The 15840-nt window shown below is 43.3% G+C and overlaps 1 protein-coding gene across 2 annotated transcripts in view; it reads left to right on the top strand.

Annotated features, from left to right (window-relative positions):
• The window catches only part of KAT5 (lysine acetyltransferase 5), an 804909-nt gene that overhangs the window by 488136 nt on the left and 300933 nt on the right, over nucleotides 1–15840 (top strand). For both annotated transcript variants that reach the window (XM_069644821.1, XM_069644820.1), the window contains one exon: nucleotides 3661–3909. In XM_069644821.1, the coding sequence (XP_069500922.1) occupies nucleotides 3661–3909 (249 nt within the window). The remainder of the gene's footprint in view (nucleotides 1–3660; nucleotides 3910–15840) is intronic.

Genomic DNA, 15840 nt, shown 5'->3' with positions numbered 1-15840 from the left:
GGGACCCGTTGGCCAATCGGGGGAGGGGGAGGGACTGGAGGCGGGATGAGGATAGCACACACTGGTCAAAAAACGATTGGAAAAAAACACTCCAAACACTCTGCAGAAGCACATAAAACAGGCCAAAAACAGATTAAAATCAATGTAGAACTACTCGCTGAGTATCAACCAGCCCCTAAGGCTGCTTCCCTAGTGGTTTCTAGGAGATCCTTCGAGATTGCAGTCCAGAAGGCAAGTGGATATAGTTGCCAAGCCCATGTAGAACAGATACTAGCTCATGACATTGCTTTGGCACAGTTACTTTGAAACTGCCTTCCTCAGGTTCTCCAAGGCAACTTTATCTTGTGCCATCCATGTGGGTCTGCCAGCATGATCTGTGCAAAACAATATTGTCAAATATTGAGCTGCGCCAGGTTAATGGAAGACAGAAGGAGAAGAAATTCATAAATCAACCCTTGCAATGTTGCCAGTGACTCATGAGGTTGAACGGGTAGAGTGTTGGACAAGCCAGTCTTCGTTATCAAACACTATAATCTCTGATTAGCATCTGGGCACGTACTGCACCCAATCAGATTGCTCGGAACGACGGCTGAACCTCACAGTATAAACCCTTATTGCAAGAAAGTTGAAAGCAGCTTGTGCCTGCTCTGCCATTTTCCCTTGTACCCTCCACTCCCGGCATCCTTGTTTCTTTGTTGCCTCCCTCCGCACCTCCCACTTAGTTGAACGGGTTCAGACGCTCCTCCTCTCATGTCCTCCGGGCTGCCACAGAAATATAAAAGGGGCTCAGATCTGAGCCTCGCTTCCATTTCCATGGTGGCCATGTTGGGTTAGTATAACCCATTGTTTCAAAGAAATAAATTCCTGTTTGCGAGTTGCGAGGGCCTGTGAACTCTGGTTGCGGACCATTACCACCTGATACAGCCCTTGGTACTCACGATTATGGCTACATTAAGTTAGGATAACCTGCAAATAACAGTTATATTGAGAGTTCAATTAATACAGTTATTAGTAAGTCTTATCACCCTAGGAATAAAACTCATTGACCTGTTCTGGATAATTATTCCCAAACTAAACAATTACATTTGCTGATCGGTTCTCAATTTTCCTCATTGAAACCTTTTTGCTTCTTTTGACTTTCTCATACGGGTTCTTTAGAATTCACTGGTGTCAACCTTGAGCACTGTCATTATTTATTTACCGGTCATCCATCCATAATTCTTTAATATTGCTGTCCTTTGCACATACTCTGCATCTCTCTAATTTGAGATCACTTGGGCTACGCTTTGGTGTTCTGTTGACTTTCTACTCAGATAAGTACCTATACCGGTGCAAATTCACACTTGCAAATGTTTACTTGTTATTTTCCATGCCTTGCTACAATTGAGCTACCCAGCTTTAGCCTTTCACTGTTCTCTTGGCTCCCATTATTTCATAGGCCCATGCAGGGGGCCAGAAGTGTGCCTTGAGACATGGGTATTAAAATCATCAAAGTACAAAGACCTACTGGTACCTGCCAATTATACCCCACACTGACTGGCTCTTTGCAATGGATTCTATGTTTAACAGCTTTGATATGTTGGTTTTTAAGAAAACTTCATTAATATGAAGCTGGTTTCCAAAGAATACCAGGCCCATGGCGTGTCAGAGCAGTGGCTATTATATGATGTGTGTTAATAAGGACAATAATACTGCATGGTATTTACAGACAATATATATATCATGAAACGTATGGTGGATTTAAAAAATGCATGAAAAATCCCTTGTATCTGAAATGTAGAATAGAATAAGCCATATCAATTTATGACCGTAAATTAAAGGGGATTTGAAGAAGGTATATAGGTAGGCTGCAGAAGCTCGTGACGATTAATAATGAGTTGAAGTTGATTTAACATATAGCCGCTGTGGCATGGGAGCTGCTAATTTGATAGAAAAAGACCATGATTGTTTGTATTTTAGAAGGCTTCTTTTTGGGTAATCAGAGATAGTGGATCAGAGGCCACTTTCTGGCCCAGTGGTGGAGTGGGTTGGTGGAATGAAAAGGGTACAGTGTGGTTTTGAGGTAGCAGCACTAAAGCATTTCACAGAAAAGATTACTACTATGCTATAGTAGCCCATGCTTCTATAGGGAGTGCAATTTGCCATACAGTGGCAGCCCATGGACATAATGTAGCCCTCCGGCATAAGGAATTATGAGTTGTGGGGTGGCAAGGAGAGTATCATTGGGATATGCACTGTTTTTTATGTCTGGTAGTTGAAGGCATACATCTCAGAGGAGATATAATGCCTGAACAATAGAGCTCAGTTCACATTTTTGATAGGTTTGCTGTAAATTGGGCATGGTTTGCAACTTGGGTAAAAGAAAGTGTCGGAGAGGCACATAAATGTTCTAGATGGATAATGGAAGATGGAGAGATTTGATCTTGCATTTTTGAATAGGTGGTTTCTAGGGCTTATATCAGAGTAAATTAATCGATTTAAGTTCAAAAATGATATGCCTAAGATGTGTGCTTCGAGCACTAGATATAGATCACAAACTTCACATAAAGGTCATGTTTATGTTGCTCAGTTCCCCTTAACTGCAGTGGATGACAACGTTCTCTGAAAGGCATATGCATTTGTGATGGATGGGGACATCCGGGTCCCAGCCGCACTTGCACTGCCACAGTTTTTGCTGCCTCCGTTAAGAAGTTAAACACTTAACTTCACAATCCGTACATTCAATTACATCTATACGGCATTAAAACATGCAAATGATGAAAGCCACAAAAGCTATTTTATCCAGCACCCATGCAGAATCATAAATAGCGGAATAGTAAACTTTGTTACTTAACAGAAGGTTGCCTAAAATAATACATTGCAAGTGGTAGCGCTAGTTGGTGAAGGGATGGATAAAGAATTATCTATGTACCTTTCTATCCAAAATAGTTTAACATGCATTTTTTTGGTTCGTTATCCAACAATTTTCCATTCAGAATACTTGGATGATAAGCAATGACTGGTTCTGGTTGATAAAGGTTTCTAAATACAAACTGTTGCATCACAAATATTTTGTTTATTTAAAAAATAAAAACATCCTTCTGATAGGTCTACATAATTTTGTATTCATCATAATTTCCTTACTGCAAAATCCCATGTTGTGATCATTTGCACATATCCATTCGCATACAGTCATCTTTCAGTCACTTATGAAGCAAGTTTTTCAGGTGTCAACCTTTTAAAGTGCGTGCCTCCATTGCCACGTTAATGCACATTTGTCCATGGCTACTTACAAAACAGTCTGCTTTTATTGGTCTCCTAGATGTCAATTTAATTGCAAATTCAAATCTGCATTTAGAAGCCTTGTTACCTGTCCATCCACATACTCGTAAAGAATACCAAATGGAGGACGCTCATTCTAGGTTTATCATAAAGCACCTGTCAATTAGATGGCCAGGCCCCATTGAAGTCGACCTCAAACCTAACCTCTCAATAATAGCAAACTGTGTTTGGAAGATTTTCCCACAGTTGGTACCAAAGGAGCATCTGCTTATACCCCTGGCGCATTGGATAAAGTGGGTTTGGTAATTTTCACTGTTTGAATTGTTCAGCAAAGTCTTCTCTCCTATTTTCAAAGGTTATTTGTACACCTAACTCATGGTTTGCATGTTTTTCTCACAGGATTCTCAAGACAGCTCTGACGGAATCCCTTCTGCTCCTCGAATGACTGGTAGCTTGGTGTCTGATCGCAGCCACGATGACATCATCACCCGCATGAAGAACATTGAGTGCATTGAACTTGGCCGCCACCGTTTAAAACCTTGGTACTTCTCACCGTACCCACAGGAGTTAACCACCCTTCCTGTCCTCTACCTGTGCGAGTTTTGTCTCAAATTTGTCAAGAGCCTCAAGTGCCTGCAGAGACACCTGGTATGTACCCTAGCAGGAGGCAGATAGCTTACCACTGAAGATCTGTGCACCTCCAGTTTTCATTTACTTTAATCTTCAAACATTCTTGGACTTGAAAATATTTTTCAAGAATACAAAAAATTATCTCTAGAAGACAGCATTTAGTATAGAGAGAAAAAAACAGTAATATGCAGTCAGCAACACATGATCTCGATTAAACTGGATTGATTTGTAAATATTTAGAATGCTTTAATAGTATGCTCTTTTACTAGGATTTCCAAGTTCCAAGATTAGTGACAGTTTAACATGCTTTTGTAATTTGTTTTGCTCATTGGTTGTCCATTCCAGCTTAATTTGAGACGTTGATGATCGGCATTGTCACCATCTGCCTATGTTTTTGAAACCAATGAGTCATTGATTTCGATCTAGTTCCTAAACAGATTGCTCAGTTGTGCCTTATCGTTGAGAATTGAACTGGCATTGACCCTAAAATTGCTTAGCGCTTTCTCTTACAAGGGTAAATGTGAGCCAGCCTAAACTGCATTTGCATTTACTGATTTCTTGATGCTTTAGTTCTCTGGCTCTCTAGCCTTATTTAATCTGTACATGTTATGCAAAGAGGCTGTGTTTAACGCACCTCTGCCATTTGGTGTTCTTATTAGTCATAACTCTAAGCAGGGTGGAGTTTGTTAGTGATGGCAGAGAGGCCGGTGTGAAACCTGAGGTGTTGAGTACAGCTGGAAGTACACACATTCTGAGTGCCAGTATGTTTCTATGGGGTTTGGTGGTGGCACTTGAGTATGTGTTTTATCTATAGGAGAGAGCCCAAGATTTGATAAATGATAGTGCTTGAAGGCCGGTGTAGACGCTGACTTGGTGGGGTGTGCGATAGAGCTAAATATGTGAGGCTTGACAAAGCTCCATCAAGGTTAATTAAAAATACTGTTGGCCGCTGCCCCCCTAACATCGTGGCACAGGAGGGCCCTCCTGATCCTCCCCACATTGGATCATTATAACTGGACAACCCCGTTGGGCCTAAAATCAACCTTTCTACTGACCATTTAAAAATGGGTGATTCACTGCCTATATCGAGCCCTCCGGATGTCTGTTTGCCTGCCTCCAGAAGCAGCAGATATGATGGCTGTTGGACAAAAAAACTTCCCCTGGGGAGCTGGCAGGCAATGCTGTCAGCCTTTTAAGGCTACCCATAAAAAATCCTGTTGCGCCGTGTCTGCCGTGCTGTGCAGAAATAATGTCTTCGCCTTCCGGAAACCCGCTGAACCGACATATGCTGCCGTTAATTGATGCCTCCTCTTCCAATCCCCCTGTGCCAATGTAAGAAGAGCCCATGCTCTTCGCTCTTTTGTACTGCTTCATATTACATCTCACTATATCCCCTAGTGATAACCCTCTCCCACCCCCTAAGAGTTTGCACTTCCTGCTTGGCCAGGGTTTGTGTATGCGACCACTGTACTGCAGTGTACATGTCCTCTGCAATATGCTAGATGCATGCCAAAAATCACTCGATCTGTGTCTGCCTGATGCCTTTGGCACTTGCTGTCTGCTCATGCCGAGCTCAACACCCTCCCTTAATCTTGCCACTGTTTTTTAATATCTGGACTGCCACGTCTGAAGCAGGCCACTGCTCATTGAGCTTTGCTTTCCCAGACCTTGACTTTGACTCCTCGCTCCTCGTATAGTGTTAGGGAGAATTTTCAGTTTCTGTGCAAATTCCTTTTAACCTAAGAAGACCGCAAGGTAATTTTTTATTTTAAACTCCTGAGTGAGTCAAACTTTTTGCCAATCATTCTGTTTCTCTGACCGGGATTTTTATTTTTACTGTTTTATGGAGTCTGGTAAACTCCACATGTTTAATACAGGCATTTGCTTTTTGCTTTGTTACACCGAGTACCCTATGGGCAGTGTCACTGAAAAGTCCCTTGGACATCTCCTTATGTTTTAATACATTTCCTTGTGAGAACTACAGTTCTCAAGACTAGTAAGATAGCTTTTATGCTACTTACCTTTTGTTTTGTGGGTCCAGCACACACCACCTCATGTGGGGTTACATTGCAACTCTGTCTCCAACTCCTCATGTAACTTTGCTACACTGACTAACTTAAAGGGTTGGTGGCAGTGGTTACTTTTTATTACCTTTTGTGCAGGTTACTAGTTGACTGATTTCTCGGCTGCAGTACAGCACCCATAGGTGACCATTTTCTCAAAATGGGCCCTGTCTTCTTTTTTTTGCCATTTTCTGTTTCAGTTCCTTCTGGGCTTTTCTTCTATCCTCAGGCCCAGGCTCCAGTGTGTCTTGGAAGGCAGGACGTGAGGGAGGAGCCTGAAACTTCACTGTCCTTTGTCTGTAGGAATGCCTGGCTCAAATTAGTTCTAACTGGGTGGCTGGCTGTCCTGTAGGACAGCCAACCCCCAGGTGATTGACAGCTCTGAGTGAGAAGGAATGGGTTCCACCATAAAAGGCGAGGATTGTGGGACCACAGGCAGCCGATCACTGGAATAAGAAATCCGAAGCAGAAAATGAGCAGAGACGCCAGCAACCCCTTCCAGGACCGCGAAAGCACAGGTGAAGCTTGCAGCTGTGCTGACCCCATTTTCACACCGACTGGGAAAACCCACCAAGGACGACTTCCTCCCTTATGCTGGTGGGACCAACTAGCCTCATGGCCTTCTTCATATTGGCCCATCCCCTGACTTGCTGCGACTTTACCAGGCTGCAGAATCCTAATACCCGGGGTACCTGAACCATTATCGAGTGCATCGTCTTCTGAAGATAGAACCCGTCTGAAACTTTGCAGGCATCCGTGTGGATCTCCAGAGGCAGGAATTCCTCACCAAAAGTCCCCTGACCAGAGTTCAGGACCAAGTAATCGAAGAGAATCCAACCACCGATATTAGTTTCTTCTTGGTGCTAAGAAAAAGGCGCCAAAACCACAAAGAGCTGCTGAAGTGAGATGAATCCATTGCTGCCGACCCCTTCTTCTGAGTGCTGCCACATAAGCCTGCCCAAAGGTCCCCCCTTTCGTCACCGCGACCAAGGAGCTTGAATCCGGGTGTGCAACGTTGCACCTAGAAGGAAGCCAGCTACAATTTCTTATTCACTCTCAAGGTACTGTGGGGATTAGGTTGTAATTACCTTGTGCCATTTTCCGTGCTTCCTGGCTTGGGAAGGGTGGTCAGATAGGCTTTCATTGAGCTCCTGTGTTTCTTCAAGAACCATTGACTGGTTAGCTAACTTTTCATTTCAAGATCTTCATCAGAACTGGAATTGTCCATTTCACTTTGGCTGTCCTTGTTTCCCAAAGGGCCATCTTCTTGATCCTATTGGCTTTGGCAATGCTGGTTCCTCCATAGGTTTACAAAAATAAAATCTTTGATTTTCATAGCAATTAAAGGAATAGTGCTCTCAAAAATATTATTGTTTCGGGCATGTGTTTTTAAGCATGCATTGATCGATCTTACAAACATTTCCTATGCACCTTACCGTAGTTTTCCTCATTTTTACACATGTGAAATCAGGCAACAGGACGCGGCCATCTTGTGCTAATCTTATCCGTTGCTGCATCGCCCTAAGGTGAACGGCCCTGGCGGCACTAAATCATATCCCCCTCCCCTGAAGCTGACATCACCAAACCTAGTGATATTTTCTACCTATCTCCATGACGTTACTGGGCAGTGTAGCCAAACGCGCCCACTTATCACCTGCGTGTTAGCGTAAGTTGACAAAGAACCCGGAATATCAACACACATCATCTCACAACACAGCGCGTCCCAATTTTGAATATAAAACTATACTTTTAAAGGAAATAGCAAAACTCTACAATTTGTAAAGTACTTTTATTTCACAATAAACACTCAGAGAACATCCGACGATTGCAATATTCAAGCAAATGGGTAATTTTTTTCTTTGTTCTCGATCCACAAATGTTTATCGTGAGTCACGCGGTTTCCCTTTTGGGTATAAGATGCACATTGGACATACCTTAAATCGCATGTCTTCGGCATCAGCTTGGCGCTAGGCCACCGTAAACGATGAGAGGTTGCTCCTTATCGCTGGTACCGCGTAAGGGCATATCGGCCCGTGGCAATCGTCCCAAAACAGCATCATGTGTGTAGCGTCATTAAGTGTATCTGCAGCTGTCTGTTAAAGAAGCCATCAATCGGTATCTGGAATCGATGACAATCGCAGAAAGGCATGATGTAGCTGTTTGGAAAACATAACAGAAATGTGTCTCAGTAGCCGTTCTTTATTATAATTTATCATTTTACCCATTAATTCTGCACCATGAGAAAACTAATGATGAACACAAACCTGAAACAATGGGAACACAGAGACAACAACGTGGAAAATAGTCTACAAATTGCTTGAGAGGTTAGTGCTATGGAGTATGTTTAGCTCGGAATGGGATGCGGAAGCTGACGCTACAATTCGAAGAACACATAGACAGCATTTTAACTAAATATTAGCATAGAATTTTGGCGTTTGTGGAAGCTGGGGGGACCCAGATGTGGACCACATGCATTTTGATGCTGGACTGCCCATGTGCCCGGGACAAAGACAGGTACACACACACACACAGGTTGTTTTTGCGTGTCATTGCAATATGCCACAAACAACCCATTACAATGTAAGCCAGCAATAATGGTCAGCTAATGAAACCTTGACTCGTTCGTCTATAAAATCGTCTACAGTAAAACCTGCATAATATTCGGCACTTCCATTCTTTCAGCGTAACGCAGAGACTCTGTTCAGATCAACGAATTTTCATAAAATGAAATTACATGTTCCTTTGTCCAGTTTTGGAATGGTGAACCTTATCTTATTCAACTGTATTACACCCCTCCCTCATTCATTCCTTTCGGAATCCTCCCTTTCTTCCAAGGTCGAAAAACAATTGAACCTTATACTGTGTGCGATGTGTGGGTTTGCTCAGGTTGCAAGCAAAATTCAAATGCACGGACCTTCACTCCGAATGGGAGTGAATAGCCCTTCAGACCATAGTGGCATTAGAAATATTTTTGAAAAACAAATGAATTGTTTGCTGCCATCCACCAATGCCGCGCAAAATTTCTAGTAATGTAATTTCTTTAATGAAAACAGTTTACTTCCAAATGCCTTGTTTATAATGTTCCTCTGGAAAACTTTGCACTCTCCCAGCGAATCCCACAGCCAGCCCACACCACCTGTCAGCTCAGCCCGTCTCCTGTTCACACTGCAAATCCCGTAAACATTTTCCACAAGGAGCGAGTCTCGAGCCCTGACAAAATTTGCTCGTACAAGAATGTCAGAGCAAGCCCTGCTGCAACCCCCTCCTCCCATGACCCCAGTTATCTTGAACGCATCTGGTTTCCAGACCCTAACCCCGCACCACCTCAACCTCACCCCCCATATACCTATTCTGGATTGGTCATATATTCTGGTAACGCTGACACCTTGTCCCCACTGCGTTTGAAATCGTAAGACTCATAGGGCGGCAAATCAAAGATCGGCCCCTCTGATAAGACATTTGATAGTGAAGGCGCTCACTCCCCACACTGATCTACACACTTATCCTAGACATGTATTAAATAATGATCATCACTATACCTTTTAAGTATATATTAGAGGCCTATAAATTGCACACGTGTGTTTGTACTATTCCACTTTAGGTCACTAGCGAGGTGAAGGGTGTGGGGGTCTTGCCCCTGAGGTAACCTGCGGGGGTCGGGATTGATAGCTGACAGGTCTGGAACATGAGGGCGAGAAGGGGTTGGAGTGACACATGTTAGATTAGGACGGAATATACTGTGACTGGGGTCTTGTTTTATTAGGTCACACTCCTGGTACATCAAAAAAATAGCTTGTGATCTCAGAGGAAGAATGAAATTAATACATTCTTTGATCGCAACATCTTTTCTCAGGGCCTCCGTGAGAAAGCGACTTAGGAGGCACAGGTGCAGTAGGAAAAAGGTGGGGGCTGTCAGTGCTCGCTGTGCGTGGTGCTGCTGAGGGGGAGGGGAGACTTCGCAATGCCCGAATGCGGCCTAGTCCAAAGTTGGAGTCGAGGGTACACAAAATGGAGTCCAAGTGTGTCTAGCAATAGCCTCACCTCTGCTTATGTCAGGGCCTTTTTCCCCATGGCTGCAGAAGGGCAAAGGAGGCGTCCCCCATGAGTGCAAGAGCAAGTGGTCGCTTTTGCGTAGAATGTATGGGGGGGCTGAACCGACCCACTCCTTCCTTACATTAGCAACAACCCCTAACACATGCCCCCATGAAAATATAGGTCAGAATGCACTTATTTTTCACCAACAACCCCCTTTGATGCACTGTTTTACTTAGTCAGTAGTTCTTACGTGCCAAGTGATCTTATCTAGCCTAGGTCTCATTCCTTTTGTGGGATGCATAGTTATTCAGCTATTTGGGCAAGTGTTTGGTAAGGCAACTGCAGAACCCCAAAGTTGCTTTCATGCTGTTATCCATCTGACCCTCCCATGATCAGTGAAGGACCCATAAGAGCTTGACGAAACTGGGAAGTGTGAAAGCACAGCGTTACACTGTGTGGCATTCTCCAAAAGGCACTTCTTGCAAAAAGAAATTGACAAAGAGTATAGATTTCAAAAGACAAATTGGACGCTTTATGTGGACACTTTATATAAACATTGTTGAACAAATAAATAGATGCTAATCATTTGAACCGGGAAGTGAACTGTTCCACAAGCTCTGCTTTTGGTGGACAAGGTACATTTGCAATGTTTTGTGGCAATGTAGGTTTCCTCGGAACAAAATCGTGCCGATTCCATTAGTATGTAGGTCCTAAACAGTCAAAATAAGATCTTTCACAAAATTGAATTCCATTTCCTGGTATATTGGCTTGACCACCCATTTTTTGCTTCTTTTCGTAAATGCCATTGTGTAACAAAGCATCCCAAAGTTTCCTGCAGTCCTCGATTGTTCACGCCCTACGTTCTCTTTATGTGCTAATACCACTAGTATTGTCCTCTATTGCATCCCGTCTATGCCGAAATGCAATCTCCTGGGCCTGTACTTTAGGCAAATATTGGTGAACACCTTCAAATCTCCCGTGTGATAGAATTCTGTGTGTCCCTTCAGATCTCTTGATAGTTTTATCAACCACGATCTTCTCAAGAGCTTTGTTTGGATGTGAAGATGGAATCAACCACTTCTTGCGTTCCTGCTCCTCCAACAAAGGTCCATGTGCACATTGGTGAAAATGTTGGTTTTCTGTCCAAGAGTGAACGTTGGAGCAAAGATGGTTGCTGGAAAACTGGGACCACTGTAAAATATTTTCAGAACCTTTTTTTTTTCCAGCTGCTGAGATTTTTTTATTGATTGATTTGGCAATGTGACATACATCAAATTCATGGCGAATATTTGGAAACTGCTCTCTGATGGTCTTGGCTATATAAACATGTCTGTCCGTGTAAATGAGGTCTATTTGCATTCCCCTCGATTTGAGATCTTCCAGGGATTTGATGAAACCATGTTTCTCCATGGCCACTGAGGATTTACATTCGGACACCTGCACGACCACCAAATTCATTTTTTTTGTTTCCATGTCCTGAAAGTGGTATGTGCAGTACTTTGCTGAAAATCCGGGGCTGTCACACTGTCCATCGCCAGCTAGCCTGAACCGATTGTCAGAGAATGTCATTTCAATTGACATTTGTTCAGTTTTCCAAGTTTCACTAATAGCAGAGAATAAATATTCACTTTGATATTTGTACTGCTGCGTTTTACAAAGGAACTGGAGTCCAACAAATGGACAGAAACTGGACAACTTGTTAAAAGTGGAGCCACTGAAAAGTAAAGCTGCTGCACACAGTAGATTTCCAGCTGCCACTTTACCCTGCATCGGTTGAGCAGACCATGAAAATTCTGCATGGAGCACATCACAGGTGGCTTGTATTTTCAAGTTAGTGCCTTGTGATACACGGGTCACATTCAACAATGGCTTCCCGCATACTCCCCCCCCCCCCTCACTGGATGGACATCTTTCAGCATCAGTATAATCTCCACCAGACAGCTGTTGAATACAATGTATTTGGGCTCCTGTATTAGACAATCGTCCTGCATGAATGTGGTTTGTGACTCGACTATGGTGGACAGATCGGCTGAACAGAACGCACTGTAGTTGAGATCATTGGCAAGTTCTTCGGTCAATTGTGTTGAGGCTTCAGTCTCTGTTATTTCAGCTTCTGTTATTTGCACACGAATCGGAGAAAACATCAATGTTGATTCTTTGTTGGGTGGCCCTTTTTTTTGCTGTTGTCGATTGTGTCAAGTGGTCTGCGAGTATCAAAAGCATCATCATTCTATTCAGTTTCATCTTCATCTTGTGGAGTTCTCGTATTGTAGCAATGGTCCAACAACACTTTGCTGGCTTCGCCGATCACATTCAATTTATTTTCTGGCCATTGGGCATAAGCATCTCGAGTCTGCTTATTGATTTGAACACGCTGTGCCTCAAAAAATAGTTGCTCCATGGTGAAATCAGTTTGGTAAGCAGCATTTCTGGTTTCAGTAGCTGTCTTTGTCATCATAGTTCGTTTACTTTTGGGCCTCTAGGAGATGGGTTGTAAAAACATGTTCAATGTAAAACCAACATACATTATATAGCACTTTAGATTTTAAAAAAAAGCATGTTATGAAGATACCAGCCCAAAACACTTTTTGTAATCGCAATTGTTTGTTAGTTACCCTTGCTTTCTTGATTTTCTGTGAAACGGTGTTCTTCACTGTAACAACTGCACCAGCAAGTTGGTCCGCTACCTCGAATCCACGTGGTTCCTCTTCTATTTCCCGATCTTGAATACATCCCTAGAATAGAATAGAATTTTTTTTTAAAAAGTCAATCGTATTTGAAATCAAATTATTTCCTCGCACACATGCTTATATAGATACCCTTGTACACTGTGTACGTCATTAAGTCAAAATATACATTCCGAATTTCACCTGCTTGATGGCTAGTGTACTCGATCAGAGATCACTGTGCGTAACCCACTGATTGTAATGTTGCACTCAAGCGTTTTGCAAAAGATGCTCGTTTATAATAATGTCACTGTCTAATGGTATCAGATGTACGATATACTTTCTTTCATTCAAGGGAACAGTCAGTACGCATACCTCAGGCTCTGTATCAGCTTCACAGGTGTTACGCTCACCTGGTTCCCACAGGGGCGTCGATCTGACCCAGACAGCTGCGGTCTCCACCAACGTGATGCGTAGTGCCGAGATGACTGTCTGGACTGGCCCGCCTAATCTCGTCTGCTTGATCCATAGAAGTATTTTCCTGCAAGTGGAGAAAGGGATTTAGCCACCCGTGGATTTTGGTGATGGCCCCCTCCCACTGTTCTCGTTCTCCCCACTTGTCACCTCCGATATCCCCTTTTAGTAACCTCACCTTATGTTTTTAAATGATGAGCTCTCCATCCTGCATGGCATGCAGGGGCGCGTAGATACCAGTTACTTCACTGGTTTGAAGGTACTGGAGGAGTTCCGGAGGAATATTGACTCCGGTGTTTATAAAGTTCAAAGAGTTCAATATGTCCGATGTTCACTCTTGTTCCATTCCCTTGTTGAATTGCAGCTGGTTCAAAAGAATGTTGCCTGGAGGCAGCTGATGGCGTTCAGGTAAGACTCTGTATTACCCAACACTGTCCGGTAAAGGTTGCATGAGTTTAACTTGTTGTTTTCTCTCCCTTTATAGGTGCGGCATATGAAGATGAGGCATATTAAAGGGTAATGCCTCGGGTGGTAAATCAGGTAAGCCTATGGTGGTAAGAGATTGTATTTGTCGTCTCTCTTGGGTCTCCTTGTTGTTTCTTTTGTTTTCCCCCAGGTGCTGGAATTCGACGAAGAAAATGATGGAGGCAGCGCCGAGTTGAAAGATGCTGTGGACTGGTGAGTATAACGCAGCGCTGCTGCTGGCGATGCAGGGCGTGCTGGAATAATGTCCTTTCCAGGCTCGGAGACTTGCTGGATCCGGAATCAGGTAAGGAATTAAAATAATGTCTGTGATCTAACCTTTTCTTCGTTTTTCCCCTTTTTCTAGGAGCTCCGGATTCGAGGCGGGTGTGGCAGAAGACTGGATGCTGACTTGCAGGCACGGTGAGCGTTACGCTGCAGGATGCAGAATAACGCGAAGCGTGTGCTGCTGTTCGGGCGTGGTTTAAATAGCCTCCAAAGTAGTTCCAGTTAAGAAGTTCCCCAGAACCACACCTGAGTAAAAAATAGTCCCTGTAACAAAATAGTCCCATCCAGGCCTCACATTGGCTTGGATTCATTTGCGGCATGGTCTGCATGAGGTAAGTAATGTCTATGAGCCTGGCGCCTATGGCGCCAGGACTGCTTTCTAAGATGATCCTGGCGCCTAAGGCGCCAGGACTGAACCCAGACAGCCGGGGCTGCTGGGGTTTTAACAAGTATCTGGATGCCTGCTCCCAGGGCTGATGAACTCGATCCGGATGACCGGGGGTAGGCATCATGACAGCAGGATGATGTAATTGTAGTCGAACTACCAGCATCACACTGTATCACACTGTAACAGAGTACTTATTTTAGTATGGATGAAAAAATTGAACACACACAATGTGATGAAGACCATATCAATAAAAACCCATAAATGAAACATTATGTAAATAAACGACAGGATACGTAAACTTTATCATATTATCTCTAATTCCATGCATAATTTTCTGGAACTGAATAGCAAAATAAAACTACCTGATGGGCGCTTGAAGTTGTTGTTGACTCCGGGAAAGACATGGATGCAGAATCTTGCTCCTTCATATTCAGTGCATTGTCATGGAATTGTAAAGGGAAAATTAGATTTGAATTAGAAACGCTAACCTAAAAAAATGTACATGTAAAGCAACAGATTACAAAAAGATTATGCTTATTTCCAAGGGCACTATAGCCTAGTTTTCTGTGCCCATAAATAGTTTTCTATGCTCCTAAAACCAAGGACAGATGTACAGCAAAATGGGGTTTAGTTATAAAGCAATACAATCTTGTCAATATCAAAAGTATTATAAGGAACATTTACACCTAAAACACCAATCCGCCCATGTAGTTACCTGTTCACTACCCCAAGGCCTACAGCTAAATCATGAACCTGAGGCAGCTTGTGCATGAATAGAGTTGGAATTGCACTTGGAAGCAATTTAGGAGACGTTCTTAGTCAATGCTTCTTTGTGTACCGCTATTGGTTGTACATATTTGTGGTAAAGTGCAGGCTGCAGATGCGGAATCGATGACCCCTCAAGTCCCCCAAGACATCCTGGGCTCTACTTTCAAGCTCTTCCGGTGCAAATCCGCAATATCTGACCCATTCTCTTATTGGATCTATATTCCTCAGGAATGTATGCATTATTGTGCCTTTAGGTTTGTTATGGGTCTTAGAACGGCAACCGTAAACCATACATGCAGGCATTGTCGGAAATGCTGTTAAAAAAAGAAAAAAAGTCTGCATCGTTAAAACATTATTTCGAGGGTATTGGGTCTGACGACGTATTCCATATCTATGACAGTAATCACCACAGCTGTGCTGCTTCGGAAAATCTTTCGGCGTCTGCGTCCTGCATCGATGATGTCGATATGCTGTCCTCGAGGGCGTCCATCGAGCTGACGTCACCGGATGTTATAAGTAGGACGCACAACGCCCGTAGCCTCAGTTGTAGTGTTTTCTCAGAACGTGTGGCACCAATCTTCTGCCAGTATGCCCACAGAAAGCCTTGCGGAAACGTAAGCTGCAATCGCATAAGAAATTCTGTAGCGGGGAAGGCAGGGAGGAAGCAATATGGAATACGTCGTCGGACCATCACATCGAAAGAACGTTACCAGGTAAGAGAGTAACTTGTTCTTTGCATAAAAGCTTGAGAAAGATGGAATTATATCATACATTTTTCTATGCAATCTATGTTTTGGTCGTCGAA

The sequence above is a fragment of the Ambystoma mexicanum genome, chromosome 2p (genome assembly GCF_040938575.1).
Source record: "Ambystoma mexicanum isolate Mex_15411 chromosome 2p, UKY_AmexF1_1, whole genome shotgun sequence".
Lineage (NCBI taxonomy): Eukaryota > Metazoa > Chordata > Amphibia > Caudata > Ambystomatidae > Ambystoma > Ambystoma mexicanum.
Note: the sequence above shows the minus strand (reverse complement) of the source record. Positions and strands in the feature narration are given on the sequence as shown.